The sequence below is a fragment of the Bos indicus x Bos taurus genome, chromosome 18 (genome assembly GCF_003369695.1).
Source record: "Bos indicus x Bos taurus breed Angus x Brahman F1 hybrid chromosome 18, Bos_hybrid_MaternalHap_v2.0, whole genome shotgun sequence".
NCBI classification, from domain to species: Eukaryota; Metazoa; Chordata; class Mammalia; order Artiodactyla; family Bovidae; genus Bos; species Bos indicus x Bos taurus.
Window position 1 is genome coordinate 30,362,800 of NC_040093.1, and position 15,334 is coordinate 30,378,133.

The 15,334-nt window shown below is 42.6% G+C and overlaps 1 protein-coding gene across 4 annotated transcripts in view; it reads right to left on the reverse strand.

Moving 5' to 3' along the window:
* Nucleotides 1-15,334, reverse strand: part of DUS2 (dihydrouridine synthase 2) — a 32,051-nt gene that overhangs the window by 15,154 nt on the left and 1,563 nt on the right. For 3 of the 4 annotated variants that reach the window (XM_027516195.1, XM_027516193.1, XM_027516192.1), the window contains 6 exons: nucleotides 14,820-14,896; nucleotides 12,685-12,812; nucleotides 6,559-6,604; nucleotides 4,168-4,259; nucleotides 2,929-2,972; nucleotides 1,698-1,758 (listed from right to left, as the gene is read on the reverse strand). In XM_027516195.1, coding sequence (XP_027371996.1) covers nucleotides 1,698-1,758; nucleotides 2,929-2,972; nucleotides 4,168-4,259; nucleotides 6,559-6,604; nucleotides 12,685-12,810 — 369 coding nt within the window. In that variant the 5' untranslated portion in view covers nucleotides 12,811-12,812; nucleotides 14,820-14,896. Of the gene's footprint in view, nucleotides 1-1,697; nucleotides 1,759-2,928; nucleotides 2,973-4,167; nucleotides 4,260-6,558; nucleotides 6,605-12,684; nucleotides 12,813-13,574; nucleotides 13,615-14,819; nucleotides 14,897-15,334 lie in introns of all 4 variants that reach the window. The other variant, XM_027516194.1, reaches the window with a different exon arrangement.

Consider the following 15,334-nt stretch of genomic DNA (forward strand, 5'->3'; position numbering starts at 1 on the left):
CCAACCAACTTCTGAGAGCAGACTCTGGGCAGAGGGCTATGGGGACAATCTGCCACATCTAGACTGCAGACCCTTGCGCCCTATGATCAGGTTTCCGAGGTGACCCTGCAGGAGTCGCTCTGGTGCCTTGCATCCAGTTAGCTCCAAGTTGCCCTTTACATCCTCTCCAGGCCACCTCTTCCTCCCGCAGTCCCAGTGATACTGAGACCAACCATCTTCTTGGCTGCCAGTCTACCCTCCCTCTGCCCCCACAACTCACCCCACCTCCCACTCCTAGTGTGATCATTTGCCAGCCAAGCACTGCCAAATTCAGCCCCAATTTGGCTTTTCTTCTCTCCATCCTTGGTTTCCCCTGTGGATTCAAGATACTCATCTCGGATATCTGTGTCCCGACCTTTAGCCTCTTTACACTTGAATCTATTAGACACATGGCTTCTAGATTAGCATTTCTATTTATAGAATATATTTGGAAAGACACACAAGAAACTAGCAACGCTGGCTCCCCCTGGGGGAAGAGACTAAGTTTCTGATCACAAGCCTTCTCTGTTCCAAAACAGGTCAGAGATATCTAAAAAGTCAAAGTTCAGTTAACCTGGTCTCAACCAAGATTTTCAATCACATGTTCCTCTGCTGCCTCTTCCCCTCCCAGTTCTCAACCCTCTGGTCAAATCGAGGTCCCCTGCTTCTACTTCATGTTGGCCTCCGGGTCCCAGCTTGTACCATACCCTTGGCCTGCCAGGTCCCAGGCCTCCTCCTCAGGGACCACATTTCCCCACAAGAGCCTGTGTTTAAGGGCTGCCCTTCTGTTCCTTTCTCAGAGCTCCCACTGCAGTCCTGTCTGGTCTCTTCTGATATGACAATTGGGATACATATATTGCATCCTCTAGTTTTATCATGAAAAAGAGCTCTGTTCACATTTTTCTTTTAACATTTACACCATTTATTACTTGGGCACGAGTGCTCTATGTGTGTGTGAATATTTATTTATGTATACATGTGTATGCATATGCACATCTAAAATTTTTCCTGGACTTTTCTGGTGATCCAATGGTTAAGAATCCACCTGCTGATACTGGGTACACCAGTTCGATCCCTAATCCAGGAAGATTGCACATGCCTCGGGGCAAGTAAGGCATTTTCATCTGCTCCAAACCACCTCCAAAACCACAATTGCACGTGCCTCGTTGCTCCCCAACTGCTGAGTCAGCAGGCCCTAGATCCTGTACTCTGCATCAAGAGAAACCATGGCAATGAGAAACCCATGCTACACAGCTAGAGTGGTCCCCACTCATTGCACTTAGAGAAAGCCAGTATGGAGCAACAAAGACCCAGCACAGACAAAAATAAGTAAATAAAATTAAAAAAAATTTTTCCCTGGACCATTTCAGGGTAATTTTATATATATCTCATAGCCCTTGACCCCTAAATATTTGTGTGTATTTTCCAATAGAGATATTCTTACATAAGCACAGAAGTTATGAACTTCATATATTTTCACTGATACAGTACTTTTTAGCTCATCTACCATCATCTATATTCCAATCTTGCCAGCTGATCTAATAACACCCTCTTGAGTTTCTTGCTCATGAGTACAGGATGTAGTCCAGAGTTAGGCACTGTACTTAGCTGTCACCTCCAGTCAGTGCCCTTTAATCTGCACCCTACATTTTGTGAAGAATACAATGAAAGCAGTTTACCTTGGTGGAATACTCTTTAGGACAGCCCATGTTGACGTCAATACCAGCCACATCATTTTCTCTGGAAAAACATGAAGGAGGAAAGGTAATAAATATTCAACTTGAGGGTAGGACATAAAGTCAAAGGTATGGGTCTGTGCTCCTGAAATTCTTACTGGCTCTCTGAAACACACCAACCCTCAGGAACAGGAAATGAAAAATTCTGTCTCTAAAATATGCAACTGCCTCTCCTCCTGGGCAGAGCTCTGGAAGAAGACTATAAGGTGCTCACACATGTAGGAAAGGCTAGTTGTAGAGGATTCTGCCAGCTTTGAGTTGTATCAGATGACTCAAATATTGAGTGACAGCCACACGGAACTCCATCCCAGAATTCCAGTCCTAACTGGGTGGTGAAAGCCATTTGCCAATGCACAAAAGTGACCCGGGGACAAGAGCCCTTTCCCAGAGCACTGGTTCTGGTGGAAGTGGGGGGCTGTCTTGGTGTGCTCGGCTGCATAGTTAGCTTCCTCCAAACAGTCCTCAGACGTAGAAAGGACCCTTTCCTCATCATCTGGTACATACACAGTTACTTGTCTGTGACCAGCAGCAACTACTACCCAAGTTTCTTCTCACGTTCATTGTAATTAATAACAAGACCTAACAACTTCCCAAGCACTCACTACATGCCACATATTGCAGATATTTACATGCATCATCTCATGTACCCTTCCCTATAATGCCAGAGGGAGGTGGGACTATTGGTCTCATTTTATAGATGAGGAAACCTAAGTTCTCAGTGAGGTTAAGTAATGGATCTAAGGTCAGATGGTCAGCAGATAGCAAAGTCAGGATTCCAGCCCAGAGCTAACACAAAAGCCCATCTTCTGAACCACATTACTCTGCTGCCTTCATTAATTTAGAAAGCAGTAAGTCTTACTTACACTTCATGAGATTTAAAAGCTCAGGGTTCATAGTCATGGTAGTCTCCAGAAAGGAAACCCCATAAATAAATACTAACAAACAGGCTCCCACCCAAAGGTTCTCTGGGGTCCAGACACAGTGGGTTCACATCATACCTGGGGCAGCCCTTATTCACCACAAATAGAGAAGCAAATATGACCCTCTGAACCTGAAAACAGAAGGTAGTGGACTAGGAAGCAGAAGGGTGGTCACTTCCAAGGTCACAGGGAACAGTAAGATCTCAGGGCCCACAGGAGAGGCAAAGGCAGTTCCCCAAGAGGGAAGAACTTACACAAGCCTGGCCACAGCAAGGGCTCGCTCTGCATCTGAAGTCCCCTGGGAAAACAAGAGGCTAAATCAACCAAGGGCCTGACACAGTCCATATGCACAGACAACCACACTCAGGCACACGATGCACACATGCACGGGCATATACGGGCAAACACACACACACACACACACACACACACCAGCAAGTGGAGACCAGGTGTTATTCTCTCAAATAGCTAGCCCACTAGACTGGCTCACTGGAGAGTTAAGAAAATGTCATCCATGGTGTCAATACTTCAAAACATACAAAAAAGTTGGAAAGATTTTAGAGTGAACATTCATATACCCATCACTTAGATTCCACAATTAACATTCTTCTATATCTACTTTATCATATGGTTACTCATTGATATCAATTTTTTAAAAATTTTTGTTGTTGTTGCTGTGCACAGGCTTTCTCTAGTTGCAGCAAGCAGACTTGTGGTGGCTTCTTTTGTTGAAAAGCACCAGCTCTAGGGCATGCAGGCTCGCTAGCCGCAACGCATGGGCTTAGTTGCACCACTGCATGTGGAATCTTCCTGGACCAGGGATCAAACCCATGTCCCCTGCATTGGCGGGCAGATTCTTAACCACTGGGCCACCAGGGAAGTCCTGTTATCAAGTTTTTTTTAACAAACCTAAATGTTATCCAGGAAGTATTTCTGAAAAAATACTGAGAAATACCCAAAGTGAGAGACAAACAGAATCACTATGACCCTAACACAAATCCTAACCATTCTCTTTTTTTCCCTGGTTGTACTGCATGGCATGTGGGATCTTACTCCCTCAACCAAGGACCAAACCCATGCCCCCTGTAGTAAAAGCACAGAGTCTTAACCACTAGACTACTAGGGAAGTCCCAAAAAACTACTCTTGATTTAATTTCTTTAAATGGTAAATATATATAGACAATACAAAACAAAGACCATGATCTGAACAACTGATGCTAGGGAATAAAAATACATATAAGTCATGAGAAACAGATAATCCCTACAATGAAGGATATTAAATTTGAGACTGGAAGCATGTAATAGACCACTAATAGCTTGATTTCCATAAACGGTCTCCAAGAGTATAATCACTCATGAGCAGATCTCTGAAACCATTGAATGCAGGATCTTCAGGAAGACTGAAGACCACTGTATAATGGAGCCCAGGCACATAACACTCCCCCAGCCCAGGGCATGAGATGGGAAGTGCGCTTGGCCCTGGGATGTCCTACCATCTGGAAGACGACCTTGCTCTGCTCCCTTTCACAGGTGCGGAAGACCACTCGGTCATCAGGAGCAACAAAGTCCACTGTGCTGAGCGCCTCTGCAAGAAAACACAAATGTCTTTGTATTAATAGAAAAGCAAGGGGCAAAACATGTATCATTTCCTTGCCGTGGGCCTTGCCCATGGGCTGGGACAGGAAACAGGGGAGAGGCAGGGCACGGACGAGAGACCGGGGACGTCGCAGGAAGGCCCTGCCATCCCCTTTCCTGGGGAGAATGTGCATGGTCGGGGGGCCGGTGGCAAGCCTGTTGCCGCTGTCACACGTCCGTGCCCATGTCCTTCCCTCTGTCCCTGGTGACAGGGAGACGGATGATGGCATGCAGCCATTCACGGGCCCCTTGCCCTCTTTCTCACCCAAAAAAAAAAAAAAAACGTGTATCATGATCCCAAGTGTGTGTAAAAAGTACACATCATTTCTCTTTGTGATTATTCTTCAAGCATGGGATTATGCGGAATTTTCATTTTCTAGGATTGGGAAAGGAGTATGTCAAGACTATACATTGTCACCCTTCTCATTTAATTTATATGCAGAGTACATTCTGCAAAATGCAGGGCTGGATGAAGCACAAGCTGGAATCAAGATTGCTGGGAGAAATATCAATAACCTCAGATATGCAGATGACACCACTTTATGTAAATAAGTGAAGAGGAACTAAAGAGCCTCTTGATGAAAGTGAAAGAGGAGAGTGAAAAAGCTGGCTTAAAACCCAATATTCAAAAAATGAAGATCATGGCATCCAGTCCCATCACCTCATAGCAAATAGATGGGGAAACAATGGAAATGGTGACAGACTTTCTTTTCTTGGGCTCCAAAATTACTGCAGATGGTGACTGCAGCCATGAAATTAAAAGACGCTTGCTCCTTTTATTTCAGGAGTAATAATTTAAAATGCTATGACCAACCTAGACAGCATATTAAAAAGCAGAGACCTTTGCTGACAAAGGTTCATCTAGTCAATGGTTTTTCCAGTAGTCAGGCATGGATGTGAGAGTTGGACTATAAAGAAAGCTGAGCACTGAAGAATTGATTCTTTTGAACTGTGGTGTTGGAGAAGACTCTTGAGAGTCCCTTGGACTGCAAGGAGATCAAACCAGCCAATCCCAAAGGAAATCAGTTCTGAATATTCATTGAAATGACCAATGTTGAAGCTGAAGCTCCAATACTTTGGCCACCTGATGCAAAGAACTGACTCATTGGAAAAGACTCTGATGTTGGGCAAGATTGAAGGCAGGAGAAGGGGACGACAGAAGATGAGAAGGTTGGATGGCATCACTGACTCAACAGACATGAGTTTGAGCAAGCTCTGGGAATTGGTGATAGACAGGGAAGCCTGGCATGCTGCAGTCCATGGGGTCACAAAGAATCGGACACAACTGAGTGACTGAACTGAACTGATATCTACAACACTGAATTTCTCATAACACAAAGAAAATATATATCTAAAAGAATTAAACATGAAATCGACAAAACTTCAAGTGAACTTATTTTAAGATTTCACAAGCGTGTATACATTTCAAAAACCTCAAACAATACCACAATTCTCATTAAAGCAGAATCAGCCTTATCAATAAAGTATAAGCAAAACCATGATTTAGCACAACTACTTCCATTTGCAAAGTATTTACATGTCCCTTATCTTATTTGATCCTTACTCCAATCCTATGAGTTAAATAAAGCAGGGATAGTGATTTTCCTTTTACAGCTAAAGACACTGAGGCAGAGGTCATGTGACTTGCCAGAGAGTTGTACAAGACTTGTACAAGACTTGCTCTTGTACAGTCGGAGAGCAGCAGGGTCAGGATCAGTGCTGAAGCCACCCTGACCCCAAGGGGATCACCTGTACTACAAAACCTGGTGATTCATATGCCAGTAAGCCTTCAGGCAGAAGGTATTCACTGCCTGCTTCACAACTGGCAGTTTGTCATGGTCTCTGGAGAACAGTGACTATTCTCAAGAGACCATGATGGCGGTGGTTTAGTCACTAAGTCACGTTCGACTCTTGTGACCCCATGGACCACAGCCCACCAAGCTCCGCTGTCCATGGGACTTCCCACCCAAGAATACTGGTGTGGGTTGCCATTTCCTTCTCCAGGGGATCTTCTCGACCCAGGGATCAAACCTGGGTTTCCTGCATTGCAGGTGGTCTCCTGATTTGCAAGCGGATTCTTAACCAACTGAGCCCCCAGGGAAGCCCTACTCAAGACAGCATGGGAGCCACAAAATGACACAGCCAGGCAAGGAGCACCAGAGGACACTGACACCCAGGCAAAGGCAATGTTAGCACAGCCTGGGCATGACTGGGCACACACACAATCCTAGGACCACAGCTGCACTCACCATTGACAACTCTCTTGCACTGAAGCATCTTGAGGTCGACCAGCTCCTGCAGAGGAATCAAAGGGCACATGTCAGTCCCAGACACACAGGTCCTGGGTACAGCAGGAAAGACCAGTGATCCTGGTTGCAGGGGTAGGCAAGAAGGCCAGTGCATAAATGGGCAGCACTGAGTGACCTATGCTTATGAAAAGGGCTGCAGCCAGGCCGAGCTTTGGCTGAGAATGAGTCGGGGAAAGTGAGCTGAGTGAAAGTGAGAGTAAGCTGGGGCTGCTACTGCTGGGATCCCAGCCCTGGCAGCAGTAACTTGTCCCCCTCGGGATTCCTCAAACCCTCTGCCACGTCCACCTTCATGGCTGGACCTCTTCTCTGTATGCTAGTTACAGATGCACCCGTCATTCCTTTACCATTAGATGATGAATACTCTGAGGAAGGTTCTGGATTCACACAAAGGTGGGCTTTGAGGATCTGAGAGGAGGAGCTAAGGCAAAATGGCCCTTGAAATGTCTTATTTTCTCTTCTGTCTCCCCATTATACCCAAAGAGCCTCTGGGGCTTGGACACAGTCTCATTCATCTTTGTGTCCCTAGCGCCCAGCACGTTACAAGTTCTTACTGAACATCTGGTGAAGCTGCTTCAATGCCTTACATGCAGCAGATGCTCAGCTGATTGTTAGGTGGAGAAATTAATTTCAATTGTCACCAGTAAAACCACACATGTGCCTGCTCACCCACATGTCCTCAACACTTTATTGTTTATCAGTTTTATTCATTTTAGTCAGTTCTTTGGTTATAGTTAGAACTTCTCTTTTTTTTTCACTGTTATTTCCTTCATTGGTGAAAACAAACATTGTTTTTCCATGCGATAGAGTTTATCATCTGTGCATCTTCCTACCAAACTGACTTTTACATCTATAAAAGTTGTGCAGGGAAAAAAGCTATTCTTTGTCAAATAGGATATTATTTTTCTACCTCAATTATCACAATTATTTTTTTTATATCCATGTCATTCCCTCAATTTTTATCATATATAACATTTATTTTTATAGAAGAGACAACTCGAATTTTGCCACAAACAATGCTTTCTAGTTCCCAAATCTATCTCCATCACAGTTAAGAATATAATTTGAATTGGCTTTTATCTTCTTGGTAAAACTAATTTTGCCTTTTTAACTTACCTGATAAGTAAGGCCATTTATAAGTCAGTTATGGTCTCCTGTACTGCAAGCGGATTTTTTTTTTTTTTTTTTCAGTTCTACCAGTTTATTTCTACCAGCCCATCTCCCTCCACCCTCCTCATGTATGCATGCTCAGTCATGTAACCCCATGGACTACAGCCTGCCAGACTCCTCTGTCCATGGACTTTTCCAGGCAAGAATAGTGGAGTGGGTTGCCATTTCCTTCTCCAGCAAGCAAATTATTTTATTCATATGGCTACCAAATGTTTGAACAGCATTTAATTTTCAAGTGCCTTATCATGTATGGGCTTATTCTTCCTTTTTTGTCAGATATTATTTTCCTATATCTCAACTACGGCCTGCTACCTTCATCTCCTCCATTCCACCCTGCCAGGCTCCTCTGTTGATGTAATTCTCCAAGCTATTTGCTTCTCTAAGGGATCTTTCCAACCCAGGGATCAAACCTTGTTCTCCTGCATTTCAGGCAGATTCTTTACCATCTGAGCCACCAAGGAAGCCCCTTAGAGATGATACCAAAAGCACAAACAACAAAGGAAAGTATTAGATAAATTGAACTTCATTAAAATTAAAATTTTTTGTGCATCAAAGGATACTATCAATAAAGTAAATCAATTATACTTGTATAAAATTTTAAAAAATTAAAATGAAGTCTTAAAAAAATAAATAAATGAAAAATAAACTGAAAAGACAATCCACAGAATGGGAGAAAATATTTGCAAATCATGTATCTGTTAAAGGTCTAATATCCAGAGTATATAAAGAACTCTTATAACTCCTAGAATAAAAAAACAATAATTTTAAAATGTGCATAAGATATGAAGAGATATTTCTCCAAAAAAGATATATAAATGGAAAATAAACATAGCAAAAGATGCTCAATATCATTAACAGGAAATGCAAATCAAAACCACAATGTCCATAATGGGGAGAATTTCCTGGCAGTCCAGAGGTTAGGACTCTGCGTTCTCAATGCTGAGGGCCTGGGTTCAATTCCTAGTGTGGTAAAAAATAATAAATAGAACCTATCTTTAAAAACAAACAAACAAAAAACCCCACAGTGAGATACCATTTCAGAGCGACTAGGATGGCAACAATTGCAAAGAAAAAAAGACAGAAAGAGACTTCCCTGGCAATCCAGTGGTTAAGACTTCACCTTCCAATGAACAGGGTACAGGTTTAATCAGGGGAATTAAGACCCCACATGCCTCAGGGCCAGAAACAAACAAACAAAAAAACCCATAGAAAACAGAAGCAGTATTGTAACAGATTCAATAAAGACTTTAAAAATGGCCGCACCCAAAAAAAAAAATCTTAAAAAAAGAATGACTTTATTATTAGAAAATATCATGAAGTATTTGAGAAGTAATACATCATACTATATGAAACTTTCAAACAGTTATGGAGAAAATACATATATTAGAGAGAGAGAACAAATTATAAAACAAATCAAGCAAAATGTTAACAGTAGGTCAATCTGGGTAAATGGTATATGGATGTTCTTTGTCCATTCCTGCAATTTTTTCCATAAATAATTTCCTTGTAAGTTTTAAAAAATTACCCATTCTGGGCAGAAGATTTGAATAGAAATTTATTCAAAGATGATATACCAATGGCCATGAAGCATACAAAAACATGCTCAATATCATTCATCATCAGAGAAATGCAAATCAAAAGCACAACAAGCTATCACTTCACACCCATTAGCATGATATTAAAAAAGAAGAGAAAATAATAAGTGTTAGGAAAGATTTCAAAAACTGTACACTGCTGGTGGGACTGTAAAATAGTCCAAAAGACAGAGAAAACAGTACAGAGATGCCTCAAAAAATGAAAAAACTACCACATGATCCAGCAAATCCTATTTCTGGGTATATACATCCCAAAGAACTGAAAGCAGGATCTCGAAGAGGGATCTGCACACCTACATTCACAGCAGCACTATTCAAAACAGCCAAGAAACAAAAGCGACCCAAATGTCCATCGACAGATAAATGAACAGATAAGCAAAATGCAGTGCATATACCATGGAATATTATTCAGCCTAAAAATGGAAGGAAAACCTGTCACATAGTACAACACGGATGAACCTTGAGGATATTATGCTAAATAAAATAAGTGAAAGTCGCTCAGTCGTGTCCAACTCTTTGTGACCTCATGGACTATACAGTCCATGAAATTCTCCAGGCCAGAATACTGGAGTGGGTAGCCTTTCCCTTCTCCAGGGCATCTTCCCAACCCAGGGATTGAACCCAGGTCTTCCACATTGCAGGAAGATTCTTTACCAGCTGAGCCACAATAAGCCAGTCACAAAAAGACAAATATCGCATATTTCCACTTACATGAGGTATCTAAAGTATTCAGATTCATAGAAACAGAAAGTAGAATGGTGAAGGGGCTATGGGGAATGGGGGAAAGGGGAGTTGTTTAATGGGTATAGAGTTTCAGTTTTGCAAGATGAAAAGGTTCTGGAAATCTGTTTCACAACTACTGAACTGTACACTTAAAAACAATTAAGATGGTAAATCTTATGTGTTTTTTACCATAAAAAAAAATTTAAGTACTCATTTTGGTAATCAAGGTCTCTAAAGGCCACTATCTTCTCCCTTCATCTTGCTTATTAAAGGCAGGTGTCCTCTCACATCTGGGCCACTAGAGTCCCATTTTATTTTGGTTTGTTGTTTATTTATTTCATTTTTATTGGCGTGTAGGTGATTTACAATGTTGTGTTAGTTTCAGGTGAAGAGCACAGTGAATCAGTTACACATATACACATATCCAGTTTTTTACATTCCTTTCCCATATAGGTCATTACAGAGTATTGAGCAGAGTTTCTATTCTATATAGTAGGTTCTTATTATATAGGTAACCTATTTTATATATAGTAGTAAAGCTGAAACTCCAGTACTTTGGCCACCTCATGCGAAGAGTTGACTCACTGGAAAAGACTCTGATGCTGGGAGGGAATGGGGGCAGGAGGAGAAGGGCACAACAGAGGATAAGATGGCTGGATGGCATCACTGACTCGATGGACGTGAGTCTGAGTGAACTTCGGGAGTTGGTGATGGACAGGGAGGCCTGGCATGCTGTGATTCATGGGATCACAAAGAGTCAGACACGACTAAGCAACTGAACTGAACTGAACTGAGTGTGTATATGTCAATCCCACTCTCCCAATGTATCCCCCTCTCTTTGCCCTCTTGGTAACCATAAGTTTCTTTTCTACATCTGTGACCCTTTCTGTATTGTAAATAGGTTAATTTGTACCATTTTTTTAGATTTCACATACAAGTGGTAACACATGATATTTGTCTTTCTCTCTTACTTCACTCAGTAGGACAATCTCTAGGTCCATCTATCCATTGTAATAACATTTTACAATGTTACAATAATATTTTTATAATAATAGGAATAAGTATGTGACATCTGATTAACTCCTAGAAAACTCCGTCAATAGGGCAGACTTTGGTGGGGAATAACCTTAACCTTTGCTGAGCTGGTTCATCCTTTCTTCACTTACAGCTGCAGAGGAGCCTGTACACATGGACTACCCGAAGTCCCACACTAGGTCCTGAGAGGTGGATGAAGTGATTTGACTAACCTTACAGATAGGTCGGTCACCTCATGTGAACACAGAGAGAGCATCACAAGGCTGACCTGCAGAGCAACTCGGGATCCACCAGGGGGCACCAGGCACCATGCTGTGCCTTTCCCAGTACTCAGGGCTCAGTTCCCAGAGATCGATCTGCTCACCACAAGCAGGGGCCAGCTGGCCTGCATGCCTGCCTGTCTGACTCTGCTCCACAGGAGCTAGGTCTGGATAAAGGGCCTATTCTTCCCAAATTCACTCTTAAGCCCTCTCTTCTTTTCCTTTTTTAAAAATATTTATTTTACTTATTTATTTTGGATTCGCTGGGTCTTAGTTGCAGCATGCGGGCTTCTTAGATGCAGCATGTGGGATCTAGTTCCCTGACCAGGAATTGAACCTAGGTCCCCTGCATTGGGAGCACAGAGTCTTAGCCACTGGACCTCCATGGAAGTCCCAGACCCTCTCTTCTTTCTACACCCTTCTTTTAAATAAAACTTTTTATTTTGAGGTAATTGGAGGTTCACATGCAATTGAACCTGAATGTGAGATCCTGTGTACCCACTGCCCAATTTCTCCCTATGGTAACGTCTTGCAAAGCTTAGTAACAATATTGCAACCGGGATATTGACACAGAATAGATCCATCAGCACAAGGATTCCTTGTGTAGCCCTCTTATAGCCACAGTTCTCCCTCCACAGATGGCTCTTCAAGATGGAAATGTCAGAAGCACTTGGGTAGTTTCTTTAACCTCTTACCCCCACTAGAGAGGCATAGCAGGATTAAGGGTTGCGGGGGAAGCTTACCTACCCAACTGAGAACCACTGCTCACAGTCCCTATCCAATATCAGCTACTCCTTTAACTGGTTTTCCTAGAAGATGTTTTCTAAACCTGAGTCTGAAGTCCTATTAATAATAATCTTCAAAGCAACAGGCCAGTAACTGGCCTACTAGCTATTGCTATCAGAAAATTCTATGGCTTACCAAACCAACCCCATCCAGTTTCTCTAGCCTGAATCTGGTCCTTTTCCTTCTCACTCTGAAACTGAGCTTCCTCATTCACAAAATGAATGTGTATTAACTCCTACAGGAGCCACAGCAGTGACCTGACACGATGCTCATCTATCCACCTGGCCTAGGTGTCCCACAATGCCTCCATGCAGCCCAGGTTCCTGATCCTTGGCAGGGCTCACAAAACTCCTATGTTTTTGTCTTGTGATGCTTTCAGTGAGCACCTGTGAAGGGAGGGCCCATTCTGCCTCCTCTAGCTTCTGAACACAGGCACCCACAGGTGAGGAGGCTGCACTTGTGGAAAAGCTCTCTGTCTGGGAGGATTAGGAGCCCCTTACCTCACAGTACACGATGTCCGCTCCATAGTCCAGGGCCAGAAGCCGCATTGGGAGAGTCCCCACCCGAACCATAGGGGCTAATATGAGTTTGTTGTGGTAGCACAGAGAGAGGTTGTTCACAGTCATTCCTGAAGAAAGAAGAGTCAGACATTCAAATGGAGAAAAATCTCTTCTGTTATCCAGAGCAGGCTTTCCTTTTCCTCCCAACAGGTAGTACTTTGTTTTCCTTTTCTCTGATCATAAAAACAATGCAAGCTTGTTCACACATCCAACAAATATTTATTAAGTGTGTGGTGTGTGCCAGTCATTGTCCTAGTCTTTGTGGATACATTAGAGAAGAAAACAAAGATTCCTGTTCTGCTAGAGCTTTCATGCTGGTGGGGAATGAAGAGTGCACAGCAGAGGAAACAGTCAGTGCAAAGGCCCTGGGGCAGGAGCAAGTCTGATGTGTTAGTAGACTAGTACAAAGGCCGACATAGTCGAGCACAGAAAGAAGAAGAGTAATGGACGTCAGATACAGGATGGATGTCCTAAGCAGATAGGACACAATGGTGAGATCCCAAATGGCCTTGTAGGATGCTCTGTGGGCTTTGTTAGCTCTTCACGATATGAGCCAGCAAGGGTTTCAAGGAGAGGAGTGGCATTACTGATCATATTTCTCCATGATCACAGTGATTGCTGCATGAAAAGCCATGGTAGACCCAGAGAGACCAATTAGACTCTTCAGTCACTGACATGAGAGATGATGGTGGCTCAGGATGGGGAGAGAGTTGTAGAGGTGGTGAGAAGTGGTCATGTTCTAAATATACTTTGAAGGTAAAGTTAACAGGAGTAAAACAAGCAAAAAAAAACCCTGAAATCTTTAAAAAGGATAACCAACAAGGACCTACCGTATAGCACAGGGAACTCTGCTCGATGTTATGTGGCAGCCTGGATGGGAAGGGAGTTTCGGGGAGAATGGATACATGTATATATATGGCTGAGTCCCTTTATTGTTCATCTGAAACTATTATAACATTGTTAAATGGCTATACCCCAATATAAAATAAAAAGTTAAAAAAAATACCAATGTCCAGGCCTGCCCTCAAGTCAATTAAATCAGAATATGAAGCTCAGAAGGGCAGGAATTTTGCCTGTTTGGTTCACATGAAAAGTACCTGGCACATACATGGTGCTCAGAAAATATTTACTGCTTGAATAAATGAATGAATATACCACTATCACCTGAGACTCAAGGAAAAATTCCTTTTAAAATTTAGGGAGTAACTAGGCAACATAAGTTTCCATGGCAGCTCTGAGAAAAACATTACCTAATGAGGCTACCACTCGCAGGAGCTTGCATTTTTTCCACAATAAGTAAACCTTTCTTATTTCTAGAAGACTCTTAAGAGTCCCTTGGACTGCAAGGAGATTCAACCAGTCCATCCTAAAGGAAATCAGTCCTGAATATTCATTGGAAGGACTGATGCTGAAGCTGAAACTCCAATACTTTGGCCACCTGATGCAAAGAACTGACTCACTGGAAAAGACCCTGACACTGGGAAAGATTGAAGGCAAGAGGAGAAGAGGATGAAATGGTTGCATGGCATCACCGACTCAACGGACATGAGTTTGAGTAAGCTTCGGGAGTTGGTGATGGACAGGGAAGTCTGGTGTGCCGCAGTCCATGGGGTCGCAAAAAGTCAGACACAACTGAGCGACTGAACTGAACTGATAAAGTGCTTTGTAAAACATCTTGTAAAATATCCATCTCAATAACAACTGGAGGTTACTCAATGTCTGCTGTGAGCAAGAGGGAAAGAGGAGATTTACAGAATATCTAAAGAAATGATAAGAAAGGGACTTCCCTGGTGGTCCAGTGGTTAAGACTCCATGCTTCCAACTGCACAGGGCACTGGTTTGATTCCCAGTCAGGGAACTAAGATCCAGCATGCCATGCAGGGTAGCCAAAAAAAAAAAAAGAAATCAGAGTAAGAAACTAGGGGCTATGAGAAGAGACAGACAGGCTCAGACAGGCTCTAATCCCTATGACATTTTGAGGTAATCACATTGTAAGGGCTCAAGCATGAGAAAGCAGCCACTAACCAGTTACCCTGTCCCAAATATTTGGATGAAAGTCAAATGCAAATACATACCTATGTATTATTCTTTTCTGATAATTCTTTCAATGTATCTGTTCTGCCTCGGTGCAAAACAATTCTTTGTTTTGTATCTGAAAAAAGAGTAGCACAGGTAAATGGATGAAACCTGACAAATCAGACATCCAAGGAGCCCTTCAGCTAAGGAACAAGGAGGTCTGAGTTCTGGGAAAGAATCATAAAAGTAGTGTAGAATCACAATATCATAGCATATTCTTTGTATCAACTCCCCTCTATCATATCACCACTCAGTGGGCATTGACCTGTACATGAAATTTTCAGTGACAGAAAATCCAGCACTCTCCAGACAGATCTGGGCATTTCTGGTTGCTACAGTAGTCTTTATGTCAAATTCAGAATCTGACTCCATCATCAGTCCCAGTCTGCCTTCTGGAATGGTTCATCCCATGGCACACCTCATCTCTTTTCCATCTGACACAGTCCCCAAACACATGAGGACAATTTTATTCTTCCTGAAGTTCTCTTCTCCTGCACCACCCTCCTTAAATCAC